The sequence below is a fragment of the Myxocyprinus asiaticus genome, chromosome 28 (assembly GCF_019703515.2).
Source record: "Myxocyprinus asiaticus isolate MX2 ecotype Aquarium Trade chromosome 28, UBuf_Myxa_2, whole genome shotgun sequence".
Lineage (NCBI taxonomy): Eukaryota > Metazoa > Chordata > Actinopteri > Cypriniformes > Catostomidae > Myxocyprinus > Myxocyprinus asiaticus.
Genome location: NC_059371.1, coordinates 13,219,531 through 13,244,757, shown reverse-complemented (window position 1 = coordinate 13,244,757; position 25,227 = coordinate 13,219,531). Strand labels below are relative to the sequence as shown.

Below are 25,227 nucleotides of genomic sequence, written 5' to 3'. Positions count from 1 at the left end.
TTGCTTATCTCTATTTTCTCAGAGTATTTGGTTTTGTTGCCAAAAAGCCTGGGAGCGTAGCGGAGAACGTGTGCCACCTTTTCGCAGAGCTGGATCCGGAACAGCCCGCGACTGCCATTGTCAACTTCATTAACAAAGTTATGCTGGCACCACAGAGACACTAGAGCCCCAGGGAGGAGAAAGATCATTTGTCTTCTTCACTTACACCACAGCACCGGTCTAATATGGCTTTGTGCACCAAACACAAATGACAACAAAGTTTAAGGCTTCGGAAATGCATTTTACTGACTACAAACCTTTTGTTTGTTGCATAAGGGCTTTACCATTGACTTGATACTTTGATACCATGGTATATCATTGGACCTTGGTACCATAACATGATACCAAAACAAATTAAAGCCAAATTTTTCAGAATGTAAACAAACTGAAGCAAACAGTCTGTTATTGTCAAGCGGTATTTTGGTATTCATGGGATTGTAAATAACTTTATGAAATAAAGTCACTTATGGCACCATGACTGCTAAACTATGTAGACTTAGCACCAGGGGTTTTCAAAACAGATATCTAAGCACTTTTTTTGACCCCTGGATAAAAATAAATGTTATATGCACTCAGAAACATACACCTTGCACAGATATCAGTCTCTGCAGTATGACAATCAACAGGTAATGTACATCAGTTTTGCTCTTTATTTAACTTTCAGACCATGTCTAATTAGTTTGAAAATTAGTTTTCATTTCCTGACGTCATCGTATATGTACGTTTAAGATTGGGGTTATGGAGAGCATTTTTTGTGGGAAGTAAAACACAGCTCTAATGTGGAAAAGAGGCATAAATGTAGACCGTTTTCAAACAAAAATGTATTAGTAGGCCACATCCACACAAGTCCGTTTTCAGTCTCCCAACACCATTGTTTTCCAAAGAATGTGGTGGAAATAGTTTTCAAAACGCTTCATTTTTGTGTGCAGGAAAACGGCTTTCTGATGTAGATGACAGGTGTAAATGTTGTGAAATTAATGTGTTTTCAATTGAAAATGTTATAGTAGGCCACGTGCACACTATTCCACTTTTGTTTGAAAACTCCGTTTTCATTTTCCTAACATCATCGTTTTCCAAAGTATGCGGTTTATGAAGGTTGTTTTCGGAACTCTCAATTTTCGGTGGAGGAAAACTGGATTCAAATGTGGATGATGGGTGTAAACGTAGCAAAATGTATGCGTTTTCATCCAAAAACGTATTGGTTGATCATGTGAATACATTCGTTTTTGTTTGAAAACTCAGTTTTCAGTTTCCCACGTCATCGTTTTCCAAAGTATGCGGTTATGGAGGTCGTTTTCGGAACGCTCTGTTTTCGGTGGAGGAAAACTGGATTCAAATGTGGATGAGGGGCGTAAACGTTGCAATATTAATGGGTTTTCAAACGAAAATGTATTAGTAGACCACATGCACACTGAACTGTTTTTGTAAAATTCTCTTTTCAGTTTCCTAAGTTATTGTTTTCCAAAGTATGTGGTTATGGAGTGCATTTTCTAGACGCTGCAGTTTTGGTGGAGGAAAAAGCTTTCCTTATGTGAGCTTTAAAGGTAGCAAAATGAATGGGTTTTCAACCGAAAATTTACTAGTAGGCCACGTGCACACAAATCCGTTTTTGTTTGAAAAAGTTCTGTCATCGAAAAGGCCACGTCCATTTCATTTGAAAACATTAATTTACTTTTACGCTTCTCAACATTACATTCTACACATAAGAATGCCGTTGTCCTCCCACAAAAAAGTTTTCAAGCAAAAATGGATTAGTTTATGCTAAATTACTGGTTAATTTTTATTTAACAGGAAATTTCAAAGGCGAACTAGTTAAAAAATAATTTTGACTGGAAAGAAGGTGCCATTGTTTCTGAATCTGGCCTGAAGAGTCAGTAAGCAATATGGGAAGTTTGAGAGAGTTTGAGATGGAGATACAGACATGTGATTATTTCCCAGAGAGAATTCAGTTACCTTTAGAGTGTGAAGGAATGATATTTGTCCCTTTATGTTTTGTAATATTTCATGCACTGTTAATAAATATAATAAAATACATTCAAATATACCATCCAATTTCGTACATCACATATTTTCTGAAACATAAGCTTGGTCAGCTAAACGTCATACGTCACGCTGTACTGTTGTGCGTGCAATATTGTGTAGTAAAACATATTGGAATATAATCAGTCTTTAAACTGATAAAGACAGGCGCAGGAGGTTTCCACCACCATAACGTTTCATTCTGTATTTCATGTTCACATAAAGAATGATACAAAATGTCCAGAAGTTGTTTATAACCAAAGACTATGCTCTGTATTCAGTTACGATTTAAGCTGTGCCATTTCTTTTACATACCTGTAGCAACAAGCTATTGCTGTTTTTGACAGATAGTAAGACATGTCTAAGACATCTTGAATATATTGTATTCTGTATTTTCTTATTGATCTTTGTATGTAGTAATATATTTTCTCACATACAGCAGACTTGGGAAGTAAAAAAAAAAAAAAAAAGACTGATAAAAAGATTTTTTTCTTATTATTATTATTACCAAATGCTATTTTTTCAGTGTATGCGCAAATGATAAATATAATAAAGATTTTTAAAGTCATGGTACCAAATCTGAATTCATGATGTTAATTATTTTTATTGATCTGTAGCACAGATGTGTATGACTTAATGAGACTGCACTATTCCAATTCTTAATTGGGCCACTATTTATACTAGATAATTCATTGAAAACAAAAGCATGATCATATCTTTTTTTTTTTTTTTTTTTACATTTTCCACTCTTAAAACTTATTTCAAATGAAATATAATTAACCTAAAAATGATTTTTGGAATACGAGTTTGTTTGGACCAAATAGAAATAAACATTCCTATTAAATCAGCATATACATTTTTGTTTCTTCACATTATACACAGAAAAAATGTATTAATCATGAGGCCATTTATTCAGAAGTGTGGTACAAACTGAAATAGTTGATTTGAAATAGATGCCTTCTATTTGTTTGGACATGTGATACATAAGTTATTCAGTCAACAATTATGCATTCTTTCCATATATTTTCTTTGTGGTACAATTACAGTTTGCAGATTACTCAATTCCATGAGTAGGACATTAAATGCACTCTCTATTTATTTTTTTTTATCTAAATCGAGTAGCGTGAAGACTTCTTGGTCTTTGCCATATCAAAAGGGACAATGTAAACAGGGTACACAACACAAAAACATGTTTCACAATCTTTGGTAACTGTTGTTTTTATATAACCAAACTAGAAAAAATTTTCCTCTACTTCAATACAAAGACAAAGGTTTGGTTTAGCTTCATTAGTAACTGAATGGTTTGTTAGGTCTGTTGAAAATGAGGCTTGATTGTATTTATTGCGCCATTTTGGTGTAAATGTTGTGGATAATAGACATACAGCAACTTTCTGTACACACTAGTGAAAAATCAAAACAGAAGCAATACTAAAATTGAAACAAAAAACATTCATCAAGTGCTGGTTATAAAATGTTCCCCTTAGGTTTGGTTTTGTGTTTATCTTGAAAAATCAGAGGTAAAAAAGATAGACATTCACAATTTCAGTTTCCATTCTACCAAAGAGCAGCCCAAAATTTAAGGCCACATGTTACCAACATGGCAACTAACCCTACAGTATTTGAGGTGATTCAAACTTGCATTTACAATAAACAAATCTGGTCACAGACAGCTTAATAAAATAGTTCATTCATACGGATATAAAATTTTCTCAGCTGACAGGGAAACCATCTTCCCTTAATGGTAAGTTGTTGATTCAATTCAAGTGCTGTAGTGTTTAATATACAAACAAAACATGTGTTGCCTACAGCACCCTCTGTATCGGCAAATTGATGGGCAAACTTTTCTAATGTATAAACCTCAACACAGAGCAGCCCTTTAGTACCAGTGAGGTCAGTCCATTGCATACAACACAAACAGGTACATTGAAACAATAAATAAACTTTTTTTCCCCAAGAGGAATAGTTAAACTTTCATGAGTTAGGGTTCTCAGAGACTGTTGGTACATTGGACAGATCTCAGCAGTGGAATGAGTGATGGAGATGGTCTCAGGAGAAAGCCGGCTGACAGGCCGAGTCGTGCTCTTCGGTGTATTCAGCGCAGTGGTTGGTATCTGGACTGTGCTGGTCTTCAGTCTCTGGAGACATGGAGCCATTATAGTCCTCAGCCTCCATTTGCTCCTCTTTAATTTGAGACTGGTGCCTGTACACACAATTCACATGAAGAATGTTTTTCGACTAGGTTTGATATTTTGTTATCTAATGCAGTGACATGTACTATGCACATATGTAATATGGAAATGTCCTTAAAAATACATTAAGTGTGTCTTAAGAGGACAATGTATGGCTTTATATTTCAATGTGAGGTACTTTGTGAATGTCTCTTCATTGACAGTTCTGTTGCACAAAAGCAGGATTTCCCTACTGTGAATCCTCTTTTTTTTTTTTTCCATGCAAAATCTGTCTTGTCCTCAGTAACATTAGATTATCAGTGTTTTTAGTGTGTGTTAGTAGACAGGGAGCAGCGGTGACATACAGTATGGGCAGAGGAGAGAGCTCCAGGCTGGAGTCGCTGTGGGAGCCTTCGTCCTGCTCATGAGAACTCATGCCCTCATGCAGAGTGCTGGCCAGGACCTTCAGGCTGGACGCTCCCATAGATGCAGAGCCATACAGGGGCAGACTGCTGTCCACCATCGCTGCCTGTGGACAAACATTATTTTAAGAGCATGAAAAATAACATTGGTATTTTAAACAAGTTAAACAGGCCTCTTCATTAATGGGCGATATATATCTGTGATGGCTTTTAGCTACTTCAGTTTTAGGCCCTTTTATGTTGTTTTGCACTAGAGGTTTTGGGTTCAACTGATCATAAAGTTTGGGTTTATGTGGGTTCACACTCAGTCAAACATTCTAAGTGTGAAAATGGCATTACATAGAACTTTTGGGACACATTATAAAAATTAAGTGACATCATGTGATGAGAATCTATACCTGCAGTGCAGATAGGGCAGGACTCTGACCCAAACTGGTCTGGATGGTCTTCACCAGAGGTGATCTGCAAAAATGGCAAAAACACAATTAGCAGCAATGACCTCAGAAGGATCTGGACAAATAAACCTCTGTAATCAACATTCAACTGAAGATGAGACGTTTACCCAGTGATCTTCTGAGGTCGCCTCTTCTGAAACTCCAACTCATCCACGGTCCAAACGGCCCCCTTCACATTCTCCACCCGTACAAAACACTTGTGGAGACTGAGGTTGTGGCGAACAGCGTTCTGAGATCCCAGAGAAAGCAACGGCATTGTAAATCAGAACAGCATAACTGGTGTAGTGCACAGGAAGTCTTCAATTGACGACAAGAGAAAAACAGTGCTGTTCGATGTAACTGGGGATTTACCTTCCACGTTGCTGCATTGTGTCTGAAATATGCAAATGTTCGTGTGAACCAGTTGTAGATTTCATTTAGTGTCAGCTGCTTTTCTGGAGACTCCAAAATGGCCTATAAATAAAGAGCAAAAATATAATAAAAATTAGGGTACAACAGGGCTAAAGGCACACCTTAAGGAAAATACAACTTTTTTCTGGTCACAAAGTGTTTCAAGATTCAAGAAATACATTTTTATTGAATAATGACGGAACAACATAATTTGCGTGAAAAGAATGAACAACAGAAAGTTGTAGTGAATATTTTTTTAAGGTGGCGAGGGTACTCCACACCTGGGGTAAAAGGCTCTCTCACTTGGAGTAAAAGGACCCCAGGGGGGTTATATTAATACAGTGAAGATACCAGGGCAATAGTTATAGGGCACAATTTGTCAACTTATGCAAATACTTTTGAGATGTCAAGATGCTTTTTGAGTAATAATTAACAATGCTTATTCAAAATAACCACTTCTGAAAAGGATGCATTATTTCTTGTTCATTTCAAACACATTTGACATTTTATTACATCTTAAGTATTTAATAAACAAATGAATCTCCACTGTGATTCGATCAGTCAATGTGAACCCACTTTGAACAAATGTGTTTTTGACCCCAAATACAATCCTTTCACTTACTGGACAGTTACAGTTAGTATTTTTTTATTATTTTTTTTATAATCACCTTAAAATTGAAAATGACAAATTAGCATTTTGGCTCAAAATAAATCTAATAATTTCCAGGATATTCATTAGCTTCATAAATTTGCAATAATTTAAAAATGATTAAATATTAGATCAAACTGACTCAAAATCAATCTTTAGACACAATGATCTCATGGAACAGGAAACATTTCCAGTGTATAGTGACAAATTGGTGTTTAAAAAAGTGGTAGTTTTTGTTGCTATTTAGTGTTTTGGGAGAAAAGAAAAATCAAAGGAGCCTTTAGCCCCATTGTACCCAACACATCAAATGTACTGTCATGAAGTATAACTAGCTGGTGTCACCGAATACATGTTCATTATAAGGGTCAGTGACATAATTATTATTTATCTATTTTGCTTTTCGACTCACACAACAATTACTTTAATATCCCTCCACTATGATGAACATGTTTTCAATTTCCGAGTTCAATCTATTTAAAAATATTAATATAAAAGGCCATGACTGAACAGACCAAATGGAGTAACCCTTAGAAAACATCCTGATATTTGTGGCTAATATATATATATATATATAAATGGAGTAAACAAGGTGCAAGAAAAGTTTTTAAATACCCTTTACTACACCACCTGACATTTTTAAAAGTATTTATTTATTTTGGACACAACGCTATAATTTTTTTTTTTTTTTCACATTTGTAAAACCAACATGAACCCTAAGATTAATTTTCTATTGACATGACATTAGTCAGTGGTAGACAGTTGTCAGAAATGCTGCTACAGTGGTTAAGCAACTGGGTTAGGTCGTGGTTCCTTACCTGTCTGATCAAAGCTGCGTAAGTAAACGGAGGCCTGACTTCAGCACTCAGGTAGAACTCCTTATTCTGCACAATATCTATAAGACAGAAGAGATACAACTCTCATTGTGTCAGTTACATTTCATTTGTCAATTAAATTCCGTCTGGTCTTTAACCTGTGTGAAAGCAGTTTTGTAACACTAATCAACATGAATGTTCAGGATACAGTACAGCTAATGAGCATTAGGGGGCACTTTATTCAAAAAGAAGGCCCACTAACTTCCATACAGACAACCAATTCCAAAAGAGTGTTCTACATATAAGAAAAAAAAAAGCCAAAAGCTATTGTATTGTTCACAATTTGGCTTTATAGAACAATTAATGTGGGTAAAAATAAATGAGCAGGCCTTGGGAAAAAAGTACAACATCTGGCTGAAATAGCATCACATTTATAACGCTCTATTTCATACAATGTAGCTAAAGCGTAATTCAAAAACACCACTGCAGGACGGCAGCATCTGAGGAACGAATTCAAATCTAAACAAGTACCAGTGGCTCCAAACCAGTCTCACCTTGGTCCATGGCCATGTTGTATTTGTCGGAATAGCGTTTGTGAATGGGACCCATGCTGTGCAGGCTGGTGGGAATGATGATGGAAGGTGTCTGGGGCAGTGATGTGAGGGGGGTGGACGGCGTTGTGGCACTCTGTGAAAGACTCATAGAGGGAGTGGTCTTAGGAACAGTTCCCTTGGCAAGAGTGAGGTTGGAAACCAGATTCACCTAATAAAACAAATACAAAACTAGGAATTACACCAGCGATATTAGAGTAGTCCTGTATACAGAATTAGATTTTTTATTTTTCTGAACAATAAATAAATAAATAAATAAATAAAAATAAAAGTGAGTGGGGCTTAACTTGCGCACTGTCAAAACTTGCTATCATGATGCGATGTTGTTGTGTAATAGCAATACCTTGCCTTTGCATGGACCACTAACAATGTGTTTACATATACAACAGTGTAATGGCAAATGAAGTGACATACTGGCTGAGGGGCTGGTTTGGGCTCAGCAGATTTGACATGGAGGTGGGCCATCATGGCCTGAAGGCGTTCTTTGTCTTTGGTGAGCTGTTTGACAAACACAAACAAAACAGAGATGTACCATTGATAAGCTTGCTGAAGACCTTATGAACTCCCATTGTCTATTGTTCATCCTATGGATTCTTTCTTCATGTGTACATACAGTACATACAGAGCAGGAAAAAAGATGAGCTCAGATTAGAGCAGGATGTTCAGCAACACGCAAAACAGAAAAATAAACAACACCTAGAATTATTGCATCTTCCATTTGTCTAATCTGAAAAACGATCGATACTATCAAATGAACGGTTTCATCAGGAGTCAAGGAAACACTTTACCTGCAGTTCGAGCTGCTGAACCACCTGCATCTGAACTCTGCATTGCGCCGTGCTCTTGTCGTCCAGAGCGTGTTCGTTGTTCAAATGCCTGGTGGACATGACAGAGACATGCAATAGATCTTTCAATATTAATAAATAATAAAAGTAACAGTAGAATCTGAAAATAAGTCTAAAAAACAAATGCTGAATCTGGATAATGAATCAACAATTGCATTTGGAAGTTCAATTCATTTAAACAAAATGGTTCGTTTGGACCATTTGTTTCAATTAACTGATCTAAAACCAATTAAAAAATGTTTGATTCGTCATTCCAAAGTAGGCATGTTACGATTATTTGATCTAACTGTGATTATCTGAGATTATTATAAAAATGATTGTGCACTTCAAATTCCAAACACATTTTTCCTTATAAATAAGGGCATTTTAAGTGAATACAGAATGCCAATTACCACAATGAAATTATTAAATCGCAATTATTTGTAGTAATCGTCAACCAAATTTAATAATCATGTCAACCATATTCCAAAATGTTGCATATTTCATGTTCTTTATTGTAGTAAAGTACATTTTTGTTCTTGACCATGTTTATTTATGTAGATTGTGACACCTATGTGAATTGAACAAATAATTCAAAAGAGACAGTTAAATTTTTTTGTGAACGGTCACTAACCAAAATGAATGTTCTGGAAGCAGTACTACTATTGAGGACTAGGGGGCAGTTTATTCAAAGAGAAGCTGTACGGGCCATCAAATTCCGCAAAGACCAAAAACTTTGCAAAAAATTAGTATAAAATGTATAATTAAAAGCACTGTTTTTCTCCAACCAGCAACTTCTGTATTGGTACATTAAATAGCACAAAAATAGCTGACAGCTTCATTACCAACTACAGCACTACATTTGCTCTTGCAGAAATTACTAAAATGAGTAAAAGCTATTCAAATCAAAAACTTTAAAAGGAAAATACTTGCCATGTAATACTATTTCAAAATTACAGCATCACAATATGTCATCGTTATGATTAAAGATGATATTTTAGTTCTGGATATGGTATGTGCAGGGAAATCTCAGCAGCAGCTTGTGCAGTGTGATGTGATAGTCAGAAACATGTTTTTAATAGTGGAACTAAGGCGAGCTGAGGAACAAAGGCAGTGTTGTGGCAATAGATAGGGCGGGGCCTCAGACTGGGAGCAGGGGTCAGAGTCAGTGGAAGGGGCACAGATAAACATCCTCCTGTTGTTTGTTTTGGGAGGGATGGCCAGGATCACCATGGGTACTCTGTTTATCAATGCACTGAGCTCAACCCAGAGGGGCCCCACGGCTGCACCGCCACAGGGGAGAGAGAGACAGAAAGAGAACAGAGACATGGGTGGTATATACATATATACAAGTAAACAGGAGTAAGAGGGATTTAGAAAAAGAAGAAAAAAAAATGTAATAGTTCAACCAAAAATTTAAGTTCTGTCATCCTTTACTCTCCTTCACATTGTTCCAAACAAGCATGAGCTTCATTTTTACCATAAGGAGATGTCAGACAGAATGTTAGCCTCGGTCACTATTCACTTTTATTGTACAGAATAGATTACATATCCAACATGAGGGTGAGTGATGATAATAGAATTTGTGAAATGATGATAGAATTTTCACTTTTGGGTGTACTAAAACACAAGAGGAAAAAGGGACCAACAAACAAGAAATAGAAAAAGCATGACTGGGCAAAGTAAAAGACAAAAAAGTATTAGCACACACTGAAATGATTTTATGATCACTTGTGCGTCTGGTTGCTCCTGAAAAGATGTACAAACAGGACAAAGAGCATAATACAGCACAGCAGAGAATGGGAGCTGTTGACTCACTTGAGGAATGACTGGAAGTCTCCAAATACTGCGTCGCAGCCTGGCCACTTGCACACGCCGTGGCTGTACAGAGGATGAGCGCTCTGGGAGTGACTCTCCTGAGAACTGAGGCAAAAACAACACAATAACCACATGGGCATTTATGCAGGTGAAAGTCTTTGAATCTGCTGCAGAATTCGAGTGTTGATTCAGTTCTGTGTACCTTTGCAGATCTGGACATTGACACTGGAGTGCAGTATGTCGAGACTGTGTTTCCATAAAGAAGAATATTCCGATATTATTCAGAATTTATTCATACTATGCATGTATCGTGTAAACATGTTAATAGGTTCTCAAACAAGCACATTAAGTTTCTAGAAATCTGAATAAAACAAATGGAATATGCCAATGTTCATTGAAATTCTTTATACACCTTATTCTGAATATTCAGGATGTAAAAAATTTATGTAAAAAAATAAGCAACAGAAGACAGTTATTTGGACACTGTGACCACCATGTTTACATACACAAGAATATTCAGATAATATTCAGAATTTGCTCATATTTCGATCATGTAAACACATTAACCTGATTGCCGTAACTCGAATAAGCAAGTGTTTCAGTGTTCAGAAATTTGAATGAAGCAGCTGGAATATGGCTTAATCTGAATTCTTTGTCATGTAAACACCTTATTCAGAATATCCACTGAAATGGCATATTCATTTATATTTGCGCAAGTCAATAAGAAAATAATTCAGGATGCTACGTGATACAGTCAGTTGTAAAAAAATTAAGCAAGAGAAGAAACATATTTGTAGCGAGGAATGTTTGTTAACACTTCACATTAAGGTTGCATTCATTAACATTAGTTAACTACATTAGTTGTTTAATAATGAACAATATTTTCACAGCACTTACTAATCTTGGTTAATGTTACTTTCAACATATACTAGGGCTGCACGGTAATGTTGAAAATGATAATCATGATTATTAATCAAGACTATTCTGTCATTTGAAAAACTTTATTATAGGGCTGCACAATTTTGAAAAAAATAAATAAAATAAATAGACAGCCTATATTGAAAATGAATACCAATTTACAACTTTATCTGGCTGATAATTTCTGCTTGCTCACTAATATCGCAAAAGGTTAAGCTCAATTAACCATGAGACGCAGAAACCACAATCACGGTTAAAATACTGTGTTGAGGAGGGGGGCATGGCGCTGAATCAGCTGATCAGTGGGAGAGCGAGATAAAGGGGCGGCCAGAGGTGCCGGTTCAAGAGAGTGAGATGCAATGCGGCTGTGCTGCACGTTTATGTTGGTTTTAAGTTTACCATTAAACTTTGTTTATTGTTCAGCCGGTTCCCGCCACCTCCTTGCCCGTCCTTTATACAGTTACAGCGTCTCTTCACTCCGCCCTCCTCCTCGTCACAAATATGATTAATTGTGCAGCACAATATACTATATACTAATACTTTTTTACAGTAAAACTTGCATACTTTATACATTATATACATTAGTTAATACAAAAAAAATAATTTACAATAACCAATAGTCTTTTTATAAATTAACATTATCCAAGATTAATGCAGTTAAAAATATTGTTCATTTGCGTTCATGATACCAAAACCAGTAGAACCTTATTGTAAAGGGCTACCAGATTCTTATATATATATATATATATATATAAAATTTTTATTGCACTAAAAAGGGAGCATAAAGGCGGTCACACACTGGATGAGAAGCGCCGAGCCCCGTCGCAGCTAGGACAAGGCACATGTATCAAACACACGGCACGTCGATGTGGTTCAGGTGGCAGACAGAGCATGCAAAAGTAACCAAGGTTTTTCCCTTCTTCAAGAATGAACAACGCTAATTGATGTCCTTTGATAATGATTTGGGTCGAATTTAATGGAAAATATGCAAGTTGCACTCCGTGGCACGGCAGAAATTTGAGCAGCCTCTGGAGTTGTAGTCTGAAGCGGCAGTGGCGGTATGCGTACCTTCATTGAAAACAATTGTTTCGAATTTTAGAACGCACCATGTCGTCCGCCAGATGCATCCAGTGTGCGAACCCCTTAAGAAATGGTCAAAGCCAGTATTTTCAATAAGAATGTTCATGTCTTATTTTTTTTTTGAATATGTATTGAGGTACAGTATATTCCACTAGTTGAGAAGTACATCTATTATTTGTTTTTGTTTTTTTTATTAAGGAATATAGGCTTAACCAAAACACAAGTGACAGATCTTAATCAGAAAATTGTGTGCATGTGGGGGCCGTTTACATAATGCTTTCAACTAAAAACGGAAAACTTTATGCATTTTGGCTGTCCGTTTACACGACAATGGCGTTTTGGGGCCTGAAAACGCAAACTTTTGAAAACGAAGCAGTTATCGTCTCCGTGTAAACATACAAAATGTGAATTTGTGTGACGTCATACGCACGCGTATTACGTGTTATATAAAGAATGATGGATTGATAGGCATCAATTTGAGATGTATAATTATCAATATGAATACTGGTGTCTGTGCAAATAACAATAATCAACAATTTATTCATTTGGAGTGTTTTGTATGGAGTGTGAACATTGTACAGTAGGCAGAACCTGCAATTTGAAAATCTTGAAATTAATGTATGGATTCAAATGGGAAAAATGTATTTGTATTTTAAATGTTATTTATTTATTTACTTAATTTTATTTGATGTACCTTTACCCTGCAATTTATTCACCCACCGCTTATGTATATAGCCTACAGACAGAGATGTGCTGTCATGTACAGTATTCATTGATATGCTTAGAATATGAAAACATGAGGCAGTGAAAATGCATGTTAGATCCAGTGTACACAAGACCTTTCTCTCCGTCAGAAGATATCCATATATCAGAGTTCTGTCTGATATTCAAAACCAGTCAACAGCAACAGCTTGTTATGTTAACTTACTCTCCTACCAGCCCAAGAGTCAGCAGGGGGAATACAGAAGGAGGCAGGAGACAAAGTGATGGTAAAAATTAGAGTTTATTGAATCATCTTGAGAGTTCAGTCTATAGGCATGTGCGCAAGTACTTCAAAACAACACGTGAGACATTCAAAACTACAATGGCAGACTACAGGACTGTGTTTGTGCTGCTCAAGATTTTGAGTTTATTGACGCTTCTCCAGCAAAGTAATTGTAGTAATAAAGCAACCTCATCGTCCGTCCAGACAAAATTGCTGGATGCTTTCACCATCTTCATTGTTTGCATTCACTGCTCTGTGGAAAAATGCTTATGTGCGCAGGCTCGTAGTGTTTCTTTACAAAGTGACATTGCCAACTACTGGCCTGGCATGCATAATACAGTGTTTTTAGTCGTTTTCGTGAATCTGTGTGAACAGGGATCGTTTTGACAATGTTGTCGTCTGTACGCAAAACTTTTCAAAAACGCAATGGAAAAACTTTTCCATTTTTAGTACATCGTTATCGTGTAAACGTTGAGTTACTATGTGACCCTTTGTAGTCTGCTCCCCCATTCAAAGCAAGATCACACTGCAGCACATTCATTTGTCCCCAAGCAATCTCTCCAACATTTGGAAAATCTATGATGTCTACAGGAAGATGATAAAGCTCTATTCTTTCCCTGAGAGTTGGCAGAGAAAGTAGCCTAACATGTTTAAGACTTTGTATCAAACAGTGGACTGTTTGAGTAAGTCATTACTTTTGTACTTTTAAAAAAATGCCAAGAATGCCTTATTTGTTTGGGATCAACAGAGGCCGTGCCCTTTGTCCCATGACCCCCTACTTTTCTTGCCTAAAAGAGCACAGAGTATCTCTGCCAGCAGATTCCTTCTCTGAACTCCAAAACAAAGAGAGAAAACATCTACAACGGGCATCTTTCTCTTTGTGCACTCAAACACAATCTCAGCCTTTTATGACTCGCACATGATAAATTAAAACAGACTTTGTTATTTTCATTCTTATAACACACTGATCAATCAAATAAACATGCATGCAGGCACAATAAAACAAACATGTGCAATGAACTGTTTGTTCTTGGGGCTCTGAAGATTCTAGCCAAAATGTCAAAAGCTCGTCTAGCAGGAACAAGCACTCGGGAGATAAATGTTACAGTAGTACAAGGATAAAGAGGGAGCAGGAGAGATTTGAAAGGATTGATTACATTTAGTCTTTTACTCCATCAGCATGCGAGTGTGTTTGCGTGTCACTCAGTAAGATTGAAAGAGAAAGGGAGAGAAAGAGACAGACAGTGCCCACATGTTGTGGTCTTCTGGAAGAGGTCAATGACTTGTTCTCTGGTGCCAGTGGCTGCACTTAAGGTTTTAGTTGCAGGCGTCTCTCTGGCGGGCAGGAGTTTACATGACACATGAAACTGACCACAGTCCTTGAGCACTCACCCTCCACTAATATCACACAAACAACCACAGGTGCACCGAGAGGGGGCTCTGCTGACAGTAGACATATTCCTGCAACACTGGGACACAATGGCACCTACTAAAATCTGAACAGTTAGTGTTCATGGGGTGATGTGGTGTAGTGGTTGAGGTTAAGGGCAGGCAACCAGAAGGTTGCTGCATCGATGCCCGCAAGGAGCGATCACCATTGTGTGATAACTTCATTGCGCTGGCAATGTTTCAAGTCAATAAGTCTAAGATATTCTGATCCCTAGATATGGCTCAGGTCCCTCATTCAATGTAAGTGTGTGATTTATTTCTTTTTTTTTTCTTTCAGTTTTATCATTCAGTCATCTGATTGCTTATTAAAGTAATAGCACAAACAACTAAAACCAGCACACACACACACACACACACACACACAAAAATAAAACATCTTACATATGTACATACCATACACATATGGTTCTTCTTCAGTTTGAAGAGACATCCCAGTCAGAGTTTCCGCTACAAAATTTTGGTGCTGGCCAATATGTCCGGGAATTATAACGTTTACCGGTCAAACTGGGATAAAAATCCAGTCATCCCATTTATGTGCATATTTTGCATTATAACGCAATGGACTATGCATAATTTGCAATATAATAATGACACAAGTCAAATGAACAATATAAGTATGTTTATTATAGCGGCTTTCCCATTAAAAGAAGGGCAGTCATGGAATTAGCATCTCATTCAAAAAACATTAATTCAACAGTCATAATTTCTCACCTCTTTATTATTATTACTATTTTCCTCCACTTTTACAAAGCACAAAAGTGTTCTGCTTTGGACGTGAAGTCAAATGTGTGCAGTGTTTCTCTACAGCTTGAGGTACACATAAGCCCGGTGTCCAGAAGATGGCAACACAAGGCTGTTTTAATGCGATTAAGTGAGAAGCTTCTCACTGCGGGCATGCGAGACGAAAATAACGCAGGCCGCTTTTGCCAGTGTGCGGATATAACCCGCTGTAGTCGCTGATTAGGACTTTGCAAGTTATTGAAAAGTTTAAACCTCTGTGGCAGCGAAGCATCACGCTGTACACTTGTGGCATCAACTAAAGGGGTTCCTGATGCTTCATGTTAATATTTTCCCCCTGGATATAGTGTCTGCCAATTTTTGAATTTGTTGAACATTGGGACGTTTTAACGGTCAAAAAAATGGTATGTACCGGCTAACGGAAACCCTGATCCCAGTATGTTGTTTTGGAGGTCAGACAGATAAGTTGTCATGCTGTTGTTTGATTATACAAAGACAAATTCAAAAGCTGCTGTCTTAACTCATCCTGAATTCTATGACCACTTATCTCAGCTTTTTATGAATCAAATAATGATTATAATACAAAAGACACCATAAGCAGAACATTGTGAAGCTGAACAAATAATGTTAAAAATAAGTCTGTAGGTTCCCACAGCTGCTGGGCAAAGTGCTTTTGACAAACATGCTTTGGGAACATACAGACAAACCGGTTTAGTCTTCAGCAAACATGAAGACACGGGTGTGTTCATGTGAGTACGTGGGTGTTTGTGAGTGTGTGTGAACAAAGGCCTGCGGGGCACAAGTCGACACAGACTGATGCCTTTCACACAGCAATGAAGACAACTGCACCCTCTTAAAACATCTAGCATTTGTCAACGGTTTTCACTTGAATAAATACAAAATATTAGCCAACCTTTCACAGCTTGACTGGTTCGGCTGGTCAGCAAATATTTATGAGAAATTTTAGTGAGACGAAGATGGTGTAGATACTGTAAACTCCTCTGAATGCTCAGCTCTAACATTTGGTGAATTCTAGACCACAGAAAGCATCATGCAGCAAATATTACATGCGGTTTCATTAAGCAAAACACGTGAGCTAGCTAAATCTTAAATGGGAACTACCATACTTCCCGTAATAAAAGTCGCGGGTGTTTTTTCATCATCTGAAAGGTCCCGTGACTTATAGACCATTTCAAGGACTATTCGTCAGTTTAAGGAAGTGTCATCTTTGTTCCTTGAACATTTCCTACTAGTTGTCGAACTCATTCAAAACAACAGGGGGCGGCGCTTCATTCATAGTGACTACCATGATAACGTTACTAACGTTAACACAATTGTCATAAAATGTCACTGTTAAAATGTGGACCATGTTGTTCGGTGACTGGATGACTGGATGCTCCCTGGATGCCTGGAACTAACGGAAATTAAAGTATTTAGATCTCCGAAAAAGCAAACGAACCACTGCAGTGAAACGAGACTGCTGGATACGAGCAGTACTAAAAACAGTAGCTTACAGTATAGTAAAAACAGTAGTATCTTATCTCTGGTAGGTGAACAAAACTGATGCCAACTAATTGCAAGTTTGATAGGTAGAGCTCTAAAAGTGACTATAGATCGCTCACATTATAATAAATGAATCTTGGCAAGTCATTTACTATTATAATTGGTCATTTAGCAGATGCTTTTATGCAATACAACTTACAAATTAGGAACACACACACACACACACAAAAACTTAACTTGTCCGCAGGTCACATGGACAGCATCATTGATTATAATAGGGGCGCTCCAATATTTCCGATCTTTCCACTGATGAAATAATTGTGAGCATCTAAACTACGATACAATTGCATCAGCTCTCTTGCAAAGATATCAACAACACATCTGTATAAGTCACTTCAGGTAAATGTTTGATGTCCTTTGAGAAAATATGTTAACTCTGAGCCTTATTTAAAGGATCCGGTAATGATACCTGAAGTGCTCCCAGGGCAGTAGCGTTCTAATCCCTCTGTTCCTATTTACATCCTTGAAATTATCTATAGTCCGAAGCAACTTGTATACATAATTTATACATAACTTATGTCGGCCGGTCAAGCACACGCATGCCAAAACACGTTTACACAAACAGATGAAAACAGTCATAGAGACTGTTGTAGCGCTTTAAATTTGTCTATTCAGAGTATTTTGCATTTGCAAAATAAATTGCATAAAGTATTTTATGCAACCAGTTTAAATATTCTGTCCCATCATAACATTTTTGTTCTACAAACTCTAGACTGCTGTCAAACGCCACTCCTTACATGCCCACAAAATGATGTTTCATCAAACTTGTAATAAAAACATTCAGTCAGTTAACTGGATAATTAGTGCATAGAAAAGAGGGTTGCAAATATCAGAAATATCTATAGACAGACAGTTGCTAATATAACTGATTTTGACCAGGTGCGACTTTATTTCCGGAAAATACGGTACTTGTACTTCCTTATAAGAGAATATTGGCTCTAAAAATTTGATTTATTTTTAAAAAGGATGATGCAGTACCTGTCTCTCCGGCCAGGTCCGGGCATGTGGTGTCCGTTAGTGCTGGAGTGATGGTTGATGATCTGGGTTTTGGGGGGAGAAGGGGATTTGTCTCTTCTACTCTTCTCCTCCTGTTGTGCATCTGCAGTCTCTTTCCACAGCTTTTGAAGCTCAGCAGGGATCAGGCCTGTGAGAGACACTGCTGTCATTAGATCACTCGAGAACTAACCATATCTCTTTATCTACAGATCCTCTCAATAAGAATTAGCCTCTAATTACTGGATTTCAAAAAAGCTCTCATCACTAAACACCCTCTCCTGAATCAACTGTGAGCATTTCATCAAAAGGCTGATTTTAAAAGATGTCACTCTTTGTTAACCCAGTACTGCAAAAAAAAAAAAAAAAAAAAAAAAAAAATTATATATATATATATATATATATATATATATATATATATATATATATATATATATATATATATATATATATATACACACACACACACACACACACACACACACACACACGCGCGCGCTGTTTTGGAAGGAAATTGGTACTTTAATTCACCAAAGTGACATTCAACTGATCACAAAGTACAGTCAGGACATTACTGATGTTAAAAAAAACAGCACCATCACTATTTGAAAAAAGTTATTTTTACCAAATCCAGAAAGGCCCCATTTCCAGCAGTCATCACTCTAACACCTTATCCTCGAGTAATCATGCTAAATTGCTAATTTGGTACTAGAAAATCACTTGCCATTACATCAAACACAGTTGAAAGCTATTTGGTTCATTAAATGAAGCTTAACATTGTCTTTGTGTTTGTTTTTGAGTTACCATAGTATGCAATAGACTGGCATGTCTTAAGGTCAATATTAGGTCAAAAATGGCAAAAATGAAACAGCTTTCTATGGAAACTTGTCAGTCAATCATTGTTTTGAGGAATGAAGTCTATACACTGCTTGAAAATGCCAAAAAACTGAAGATTTCTTACAAAGATTTACACTACAGTCTTCAAAGACAAAGGACAACTGGCTCTAACAAGGACAGAAAGAGATGTGGAAGACCAGATGTACAAATAAACAAGAGGATAAGTACATCAGAGTCTCTAGTTTGAGAAATAGACGCCTCACATGTCCTCAGCTGATGGCTTCATTGAATTCTACCCACTCAACACCAGTTTCATATACAACAGTAAAGAGAAGACTCAGGGCTACAGGCCTTATGGGAAGAATTGCAAAGAAAAAGCCACTTTTGAAACAGAAAAACAAAAAGAAAAGGTTAGAGTGAGCAAAGAAACACAGACATTGGACAACAGATAATTAGAAAAGAGTGTTATGGATCTTAACCCCATTGAGCTTTTGTGGGATCAGCTAGACTGTAAGGTGCGTGAGAAGTGCCCGACAAGACAGCCACATCTATGGCAAGTGCTACAGGAAGAGTGGGGTGAAATGTCACCTGAGTATCTGGACAAATTGACAGCTAGAATGCCAAGGATCTGCAAAGCTGTCATTGCTGCACGTGGAGGATTTTTTGATGAGAACTCTTTGAAGTAGTTTAAGAAGTTCTGAACATTTTTTTAAATTGTAATAGTAATTTTTCTCATTATTAATGTCCTGACTATACATTGTGATCAGTTGAATGCCACTCTGGTGAATAAAAGTACCAATTTCTTTCCATAAGAGCAAAATCTGTACATTATTCCAAACTTTTGACCGCCAGGGTGTATGTATGTATGTATGTATAAGTTTACATATACCTTAAATACATTTAATCTCAGTTTTTCACAATTCCTGACATTTAATTATAGAAAACATTCCCTGTCTTAGGTCAGTTAGGATCACTACTTTATTTTAAGAATGTGAAATATCAGAATAATAGTAGAGAGAATTATTTATTTCAACTTTTATTTCTTTCATCACATTCCCAGTGGGTCAGAAGTTTACATACACTTTGTTAGTATTTGGTAGCATTGCCTTTAAATTGTTTAACTTGGGTCAAACGTTTTGGGTAGCCTTCCACAAGCTTCACAATAAGTTGCTGGAATTTTGGCCCATTCCTCCAGACAGAACTGGTGTAACTGAGTCAGGTTTTTAGGCCTCCTTGCTCGCACACACTTTTTCAATTCTGCCCACAAATTTTCTATCGGATTGAGGTCAGTGCTTTGTGATGGCCACTCCAATACCTTGACTTTGTTGTCCTTAAGCCATTTTGCCACAACTTTGGAGGAATGCTTGGGTCATTATCTATTTGGATGACCCATTTGCGACCAAGCTTTAACTTCCTGGCTGATGTTTTGAGATGTTGCTTCAATATATCCACATAATTTGCCTTCCTCATAATTCCTTCTATTTTGTGAAGTGCACCAGTCCCTCCTGCAGCAAAGCACCCCGCAACATGATACTGCCACCCCCATGCTTCACGGTTGGGATGGTGTTCTTCAGCTTGCAAGCCTCACCCTTTTTCCTCCAAACATAACGATGGTCATTATGGCTAAAGTTACATTTTTGTTTCATCAGACCAGAGGGCATTTCTCCAAAAAGTAAGATCTTTGTCCCCATGTGCACTTGCAAACTTAGTCTGGCTTTTTTATGGCGGTTTTGGAGCAGTGGCTTCTTCCTTGCTGAGCAGCCTTTCAGGTTATGTTGATATAGGGCTAGTTTTACTGTGGCTATAGATACTTGTCTACCCGTTTCCTCCAGCATGTTCACAAGGTCCTTTGCTGTTGTTCTGGGATTGATTCGCACTTTTCGTACCAAACTACGTTCATCTCTAGGAGACAGAATGCGCCTCCTTCCTAAGCGGTATGATGGCTGCATGATCCCATGGTGTTTATACTTGCGTACTATTGTTTGTACGGATGAACGTGGTACCTTCAAGCATTTGGAAATTGCTCCCAAGGATGAACCAGATTTGTGGAGATCCACATTTTTTTTTCTGAGGTCTTGGCTGATTTCTTTTGATTTTTCCCATGTCAAGCAAAGAGGCACGGAGTTTAAAGGTAGGCCTTAAAATACATCAAGAGGACAGCTCCAATTCAGTTCACCTCCTATCAGAAGCTAACTGGCTAATTGTCTAAAGGCTTGACATCATTTTCTGGAATTTTCCAAACTGCTTAAAGGCACAGTTAACTTAGTGTATGTAAACTTTTGACCCACTGGAATTGTCATATAGTCAAATAAAAGTGAAACAATCTGTAAACAAATGTTGAAAAAATTATTCGTTTCATGCACAAAGTAGTCCTAAACTTTTTTTTTAGGTTTGCTAATATGAAATCTGTGGAGAGGTTAAAAAATGAGTTTTAATGTCTTCAAACTAAGTGTATGTAAACTTCTGACTTCAACTGTATAATATATATATATATATCTTGCAACAGGTTTTATAAAACTAACCTGCAGCATATGGAAAAGTTCCCAAAAGAGGTGATAATCTGACGTGGAGCAAGCTACAAGGCTTCTAGGGAAAGATGGTGTCCCTATAGGGATTTGGTGCCCTACGCAGATTGCGTAGTATGCGAATTGCGAGCAGCGGTGCTGGTACACACTGACCACATTTACACGCACTTAAAAAAATTGTTTATTCCAGGATTTTTGCAGAAAGTGGCAGATTTCCTTATGCAATTTAAGGGATTAGGAGAAAGCAGTGTAAAACTAAGATATTCTGGTCCCTAGATATGGCTCAGGTCCCTCATTCAATGCAAGTGTGTGATTTTTTTCTTCATTTTTTTTTTTTTTTTTTTCAGTTTTATCATTCAATCATCTGATTGCTTATTAATGTAATAGCACAAACAACTAAAACCAGCACACAAACAAAAAAAAAAAAAACATTACTATATATGGTTCTTCTTCAGTTTGAAGAGACATCCCAGTCAGTTTCTGCCAAGAATTTTTTTTGCTGGCCAACGTGTCCGAGAATTATAACGTTTACCAGACAAATTGGGGGAAAAATCCAGTCATCCCATTTATGTGCATATTTTGCATTGTAACGCAATGGACTATGCATAATATGCAATATAATAATGACACAATCAAGTCAAATGAACAACACAGCTATGTTTATTATACAGTTGTGCTCAAAAGTTTGCATACCCTTGGAGAATTGGTAACATATGTACCATTTTTAAAGAAAACATGAGTGAGCAGGCAAAACACATTTATTTTATTTCTTATGGGATTCATATTCAGTTGTAGGTTTTAACAGAATGGCACAATCATAAAACAAAACATTGCAACAATGGAAAAAATGAAATGACCCTTGTTCAAAAGTCTGCATACCCTTAGTTCTTAATACTGTGTACTGCCCCCTTTAGCATCAATGACAGCATGCAGTCTTTTGTAATAGTTGTCTATGAGGTCCCAAATTCTGGCAGGTGGTATAGCTGCCCATTCATCTTGGCAAAATGCCTCCAGGTCATGCAAAGTCTTTGGTTGTCTTGCATGAACCGCACGTTTGAGATCTCTCCAGAGTGGCTTGATGATATTAAGGTCAGGAGACTGTGATGACCACTCTAGAACCTTCACCTTTTTCTGCTCAAACCACTGGAGGGTCAACTTGGCCTTGTGCTTAGGGTCACTGTCTTGCTGGAAAGTCCAAGAGCGTCCCATGCACAGCTTTCGTGCAGAAGAATGCAAATTGTCTGCCAGTATTTTCTGATAACATGCTGCATTCATCTTGCCATCAATTTTCACAAGATTCCCCGTGCCTTTAGAGCTCACACACCCCCAAAACATCAGTGAGCCACCACCATGCTTCACAGTGAGGATGGTATTCTTTTCACTATAGGCCTTGTTGACCCCTCTCCAAACACAGCGTTTATGGTTGTGACCATAAAGCTCTATTTTGGTCTCGTCACTCCAGCGGTGTAAAACACCCAGGTTTCTCCCAGAGAACGCAGCTTATATGGCAATGTAAACGCATAAGCAGCGTTCTTACAGGTTTTTGAAGAACGTGCATGCATGTGAACAGACCGGATAACAAACGTCATAGGATGGAGCCCAGCAACAAGTCAATAGAGCGGAAAGATATTCAACATTTCTGGGAGTACAGAGGGAAAATCACATACACTATAAACTACACCCATTTACACACACTAATGTAAATTACCGCCGGAAAGTGAAGGAAACAAACACAGCAACAACTCTGGAATATCTGGAAATAAAATGAAGCAACAGAGAATAAAATAGTTAAGTCTTCCTCGGATGCAATATTTGTCATTTACACAAGCGTCACTGTGAAATTACTGCTGTGGAGAAAGCTGTTTACTGACCGGGCCGCATGTATATGGGAGTGAAGATTACGCCGCTTATACAGTGCATGTAAATGGGAACGCACTTTTTTTTTTTTTTTTACACTTTCTCGCAATAAGCTGCTTTCTGGTGTCAATGTAAACATTGTCACTGATAGCATTTTTTTTTTTTTTTTTATGAGATTTGGCGATTTGAGGCGACATGAGTGAAAGAGACTGCTAGCAATGCAGTGAAATTGAGCAGAATTCAACTTAATGCAAATGTGGTGTGACACATTGTGACAACTACCAATAGAAGTGCAGACAGTGGAGCACAAGGGATCCACCACCTGATACAGTTGGACACTACAACTAACAGAGCAGCGACTTGGCGACCTCCAGCAATTACCTCCAGACGTATTCATTGATGGCAAGCTTTTGTTAGTCTAGTTCCGCTTCATCAGGTTGTGCGACAGTGAGGGGATCTTACCTTGAGACAGTGTGTTGGTAAGTGCCGACGGGACAGACAGAAGGCCCTGTCTCTGCAGGTTTAGCAAGTGCTGCTGTTGAACAGAGAGAAACTGTTGTTGGATGGCCATCTGCTGGGCCATCATCTGCTGCTGAGGACAGAGAGAGATAGTCACTCAAAGGCTTGTTCTCACAGCAGCAGAATACAGTTGTCAGTCATGTTGTAGAGTGCTAAATACAGTGACATTCACAGAGTCCTCTATAACTCTGTATTGGACATGAAACAACTATTAGCACCCCTTTTCTAATGCTACGGTTGTCATCTTTTCTTGTGGCCAGGGCTTAATTTCTCACTACTGTTCCTAATATCCATAAAGCAGTCAAACGATCGAAACATGGCTAGGTAAAAGCCTGCTGCATAACAGAGCAATCTTGCATGGATTTCTGAGAAACAGTGACAGGGTACTAAACAGCTCTGATGGCCTTCTAGGTTTCATTGTGATGCTATTACCTCTTTACTGGCTTTTCCAACATGCTGTTGCTGCAGAAGCTGTAGGTGGAGTTCCTCTTGCTGATTCTTATAGAACTCCTGAAGCTGTTGCTGAGACAAAAAAAAAAAAAAAAAAAAAAAAGTACACAAAATATTTGACACCAGAAACATGGACAAAACAAAACACATCATGCACATAAGAGCGTTTACACAACAAAAGCACTAGTGTGAAACTGTCTTCTCGTAAGTTAAGTAGTTGAAAGTAACAATATTTAAACGTTTTATTTAAAATATTTAAAATAGTTATTAATATTGTGTGAAACTTCTAGGTGATCGCACAGAGTCACCAAAAAGGTTACCAGTATCCAGTGGAAGGCTAAATTAAAAAACAAATGCGTGAAGGTGTTTTCTTCAAAATCAAAGCAAATGCTTGTGTTCAACTAAAAAGAGAGAAAAATTTTTTGCTTGTATTGAAAAACAATGCAGAGTATATAAAAGAGAGAAAATATTATTTTTAGTGCTGTCAGTCGATTAAAAATTGTAATCACGATTGTGAAAGACCTCTGCTCGTTTGGGAAGGAGGAAGCGGGAGCCGGGTGCACAATCCAAATGTACAACATTTATTTTCACACTTTTCAGTGTCTTCCCATTCACACACTGCTTTTCAGCATCACACACCCTAGTGGCTTTTCAGCTCACTAACCGTGCAGTCACTCTGCTTTTCAGTAGCAGCTCTCAACCACACACACACACAGCTTCACTGGGTCTCTCTCTCTCTCTCTCTGTGTCTCTCCTGACTGTAGCTCTGGTTGTGGCTTCATCCCTCGCCAGCCAACACTGCAATCACCAGCAGCTGGGCAAGATAATTCTCCCCAGGTGTCCATCCCTGCCAGGCTCCGCACCGTCGTCGCTCAGCCCCACTCGCCACAGCAATTTAAAAAAAAAATCACATAATTTTTCATAGTTAATCTTGATTAAATCGCAGATTTTGAAGGTGATAAAATTTTCCTTTATATATACTTTTACTGTTAAAATGCAGGCTGTATATGTGCTCTGCCAGGGCAGGTTTTGTCATGTGCATGGAGTTACACTGCTGCGGTTTAATAGCCTATTTGGGGTGCTTCAATTTTTAAATGGTTTAAAAT

The 25,227-nt window shown here is 37.7% G+C and overlaps 2 protein-coding genes across 14 annotated transcripts in view; one reads left to right on the top strand and one right to left on the bottom strand.

The window, feature by feature from the left end:
- The window catches only part of LOC127418972 (tensin-2-like), a 79,659-nt gene extending 77,023 nt beyond the window's left edge, over nt 1-2,636 (top strand). For all 3 annotated transcript variants that reach the window (XM_051659922.1, XM_051659921.1, XM_051659923.1), the window contains one exon: nt 23-2,636. In XM_051659922.1, the coding sequence (XP_051515882.1) occupies nt 23-164 (142 nt within the window). In that variant the 3' untranslated portion in view covers nt 165-2,636. The remainder of the gene's footprint in view (nt 1-22) is intronic.
- A 324-nt stretch (nt 2,637-2,960) lies between these two features.
- The window catches only part of LOC127418973 (forkhead box protein P1-B-like), a 61,290-nt gene continuing 39,023 nt past the window's right edge, over nt 2,961-25,227 (bottom strand). For 8 of the 11 annotated variants that reach the window (XM_051659926.1, XM_051659927.1, XM_051659925.1 and 5 more), the window contains 13 exons: nt 24,104-24,193; nt 23,615-23,744; nt 17,919-18,084; nt 10,208-10,312; nt 8,354-8,441; nt 7,980-8,063; nt 7,509-7,716; nt 6,958-7,034; nt 5,455-5,556; nt 5,211-5,332; nt 5,047-5,110; nt 4,592-4,755; nt 2,961-4,258 (listed from right to left, as the gene is read on the bottom strand). In XM_051659926.1, coding sequence (XP_051515886.1) covers nt 4,105-4,258; nt 4,592-4,755; nt 5,047-5,110; nt 5,211-5,332; nt 5,455-5,556; nt 6,958-7,034; nt 7,509-7,716; nt 7,980-8,063; nt 8,354-8,441; nt 10,208-10,312; nt 17,919-18,084; nt 23,615-23,744; nt 24,104-24,193 — 1,554 coding nt within the window. In that variant the 3' untranslated portion in view covers nt 2,961-4,104. The remainder of the gene's footprint in view (nt 4,259-4,591; nt 4,756-5,046; nt 5,111-5,210; nt 5,333-5,454; nt 5,557-6,957; nt 7,035-7,508; nt 7,717-7,979; nt 8,064-8,353; nt 8,442-10,207; nt 10,313-17,918; nt 18,085-23,614; nt 23,745-24,103; nt 24,194-25,227) is intronic. The other 3 variants (XM_051659930.1, XM_051659931.1, XM_051659929.1) reach the window with 3 other exon arrangements.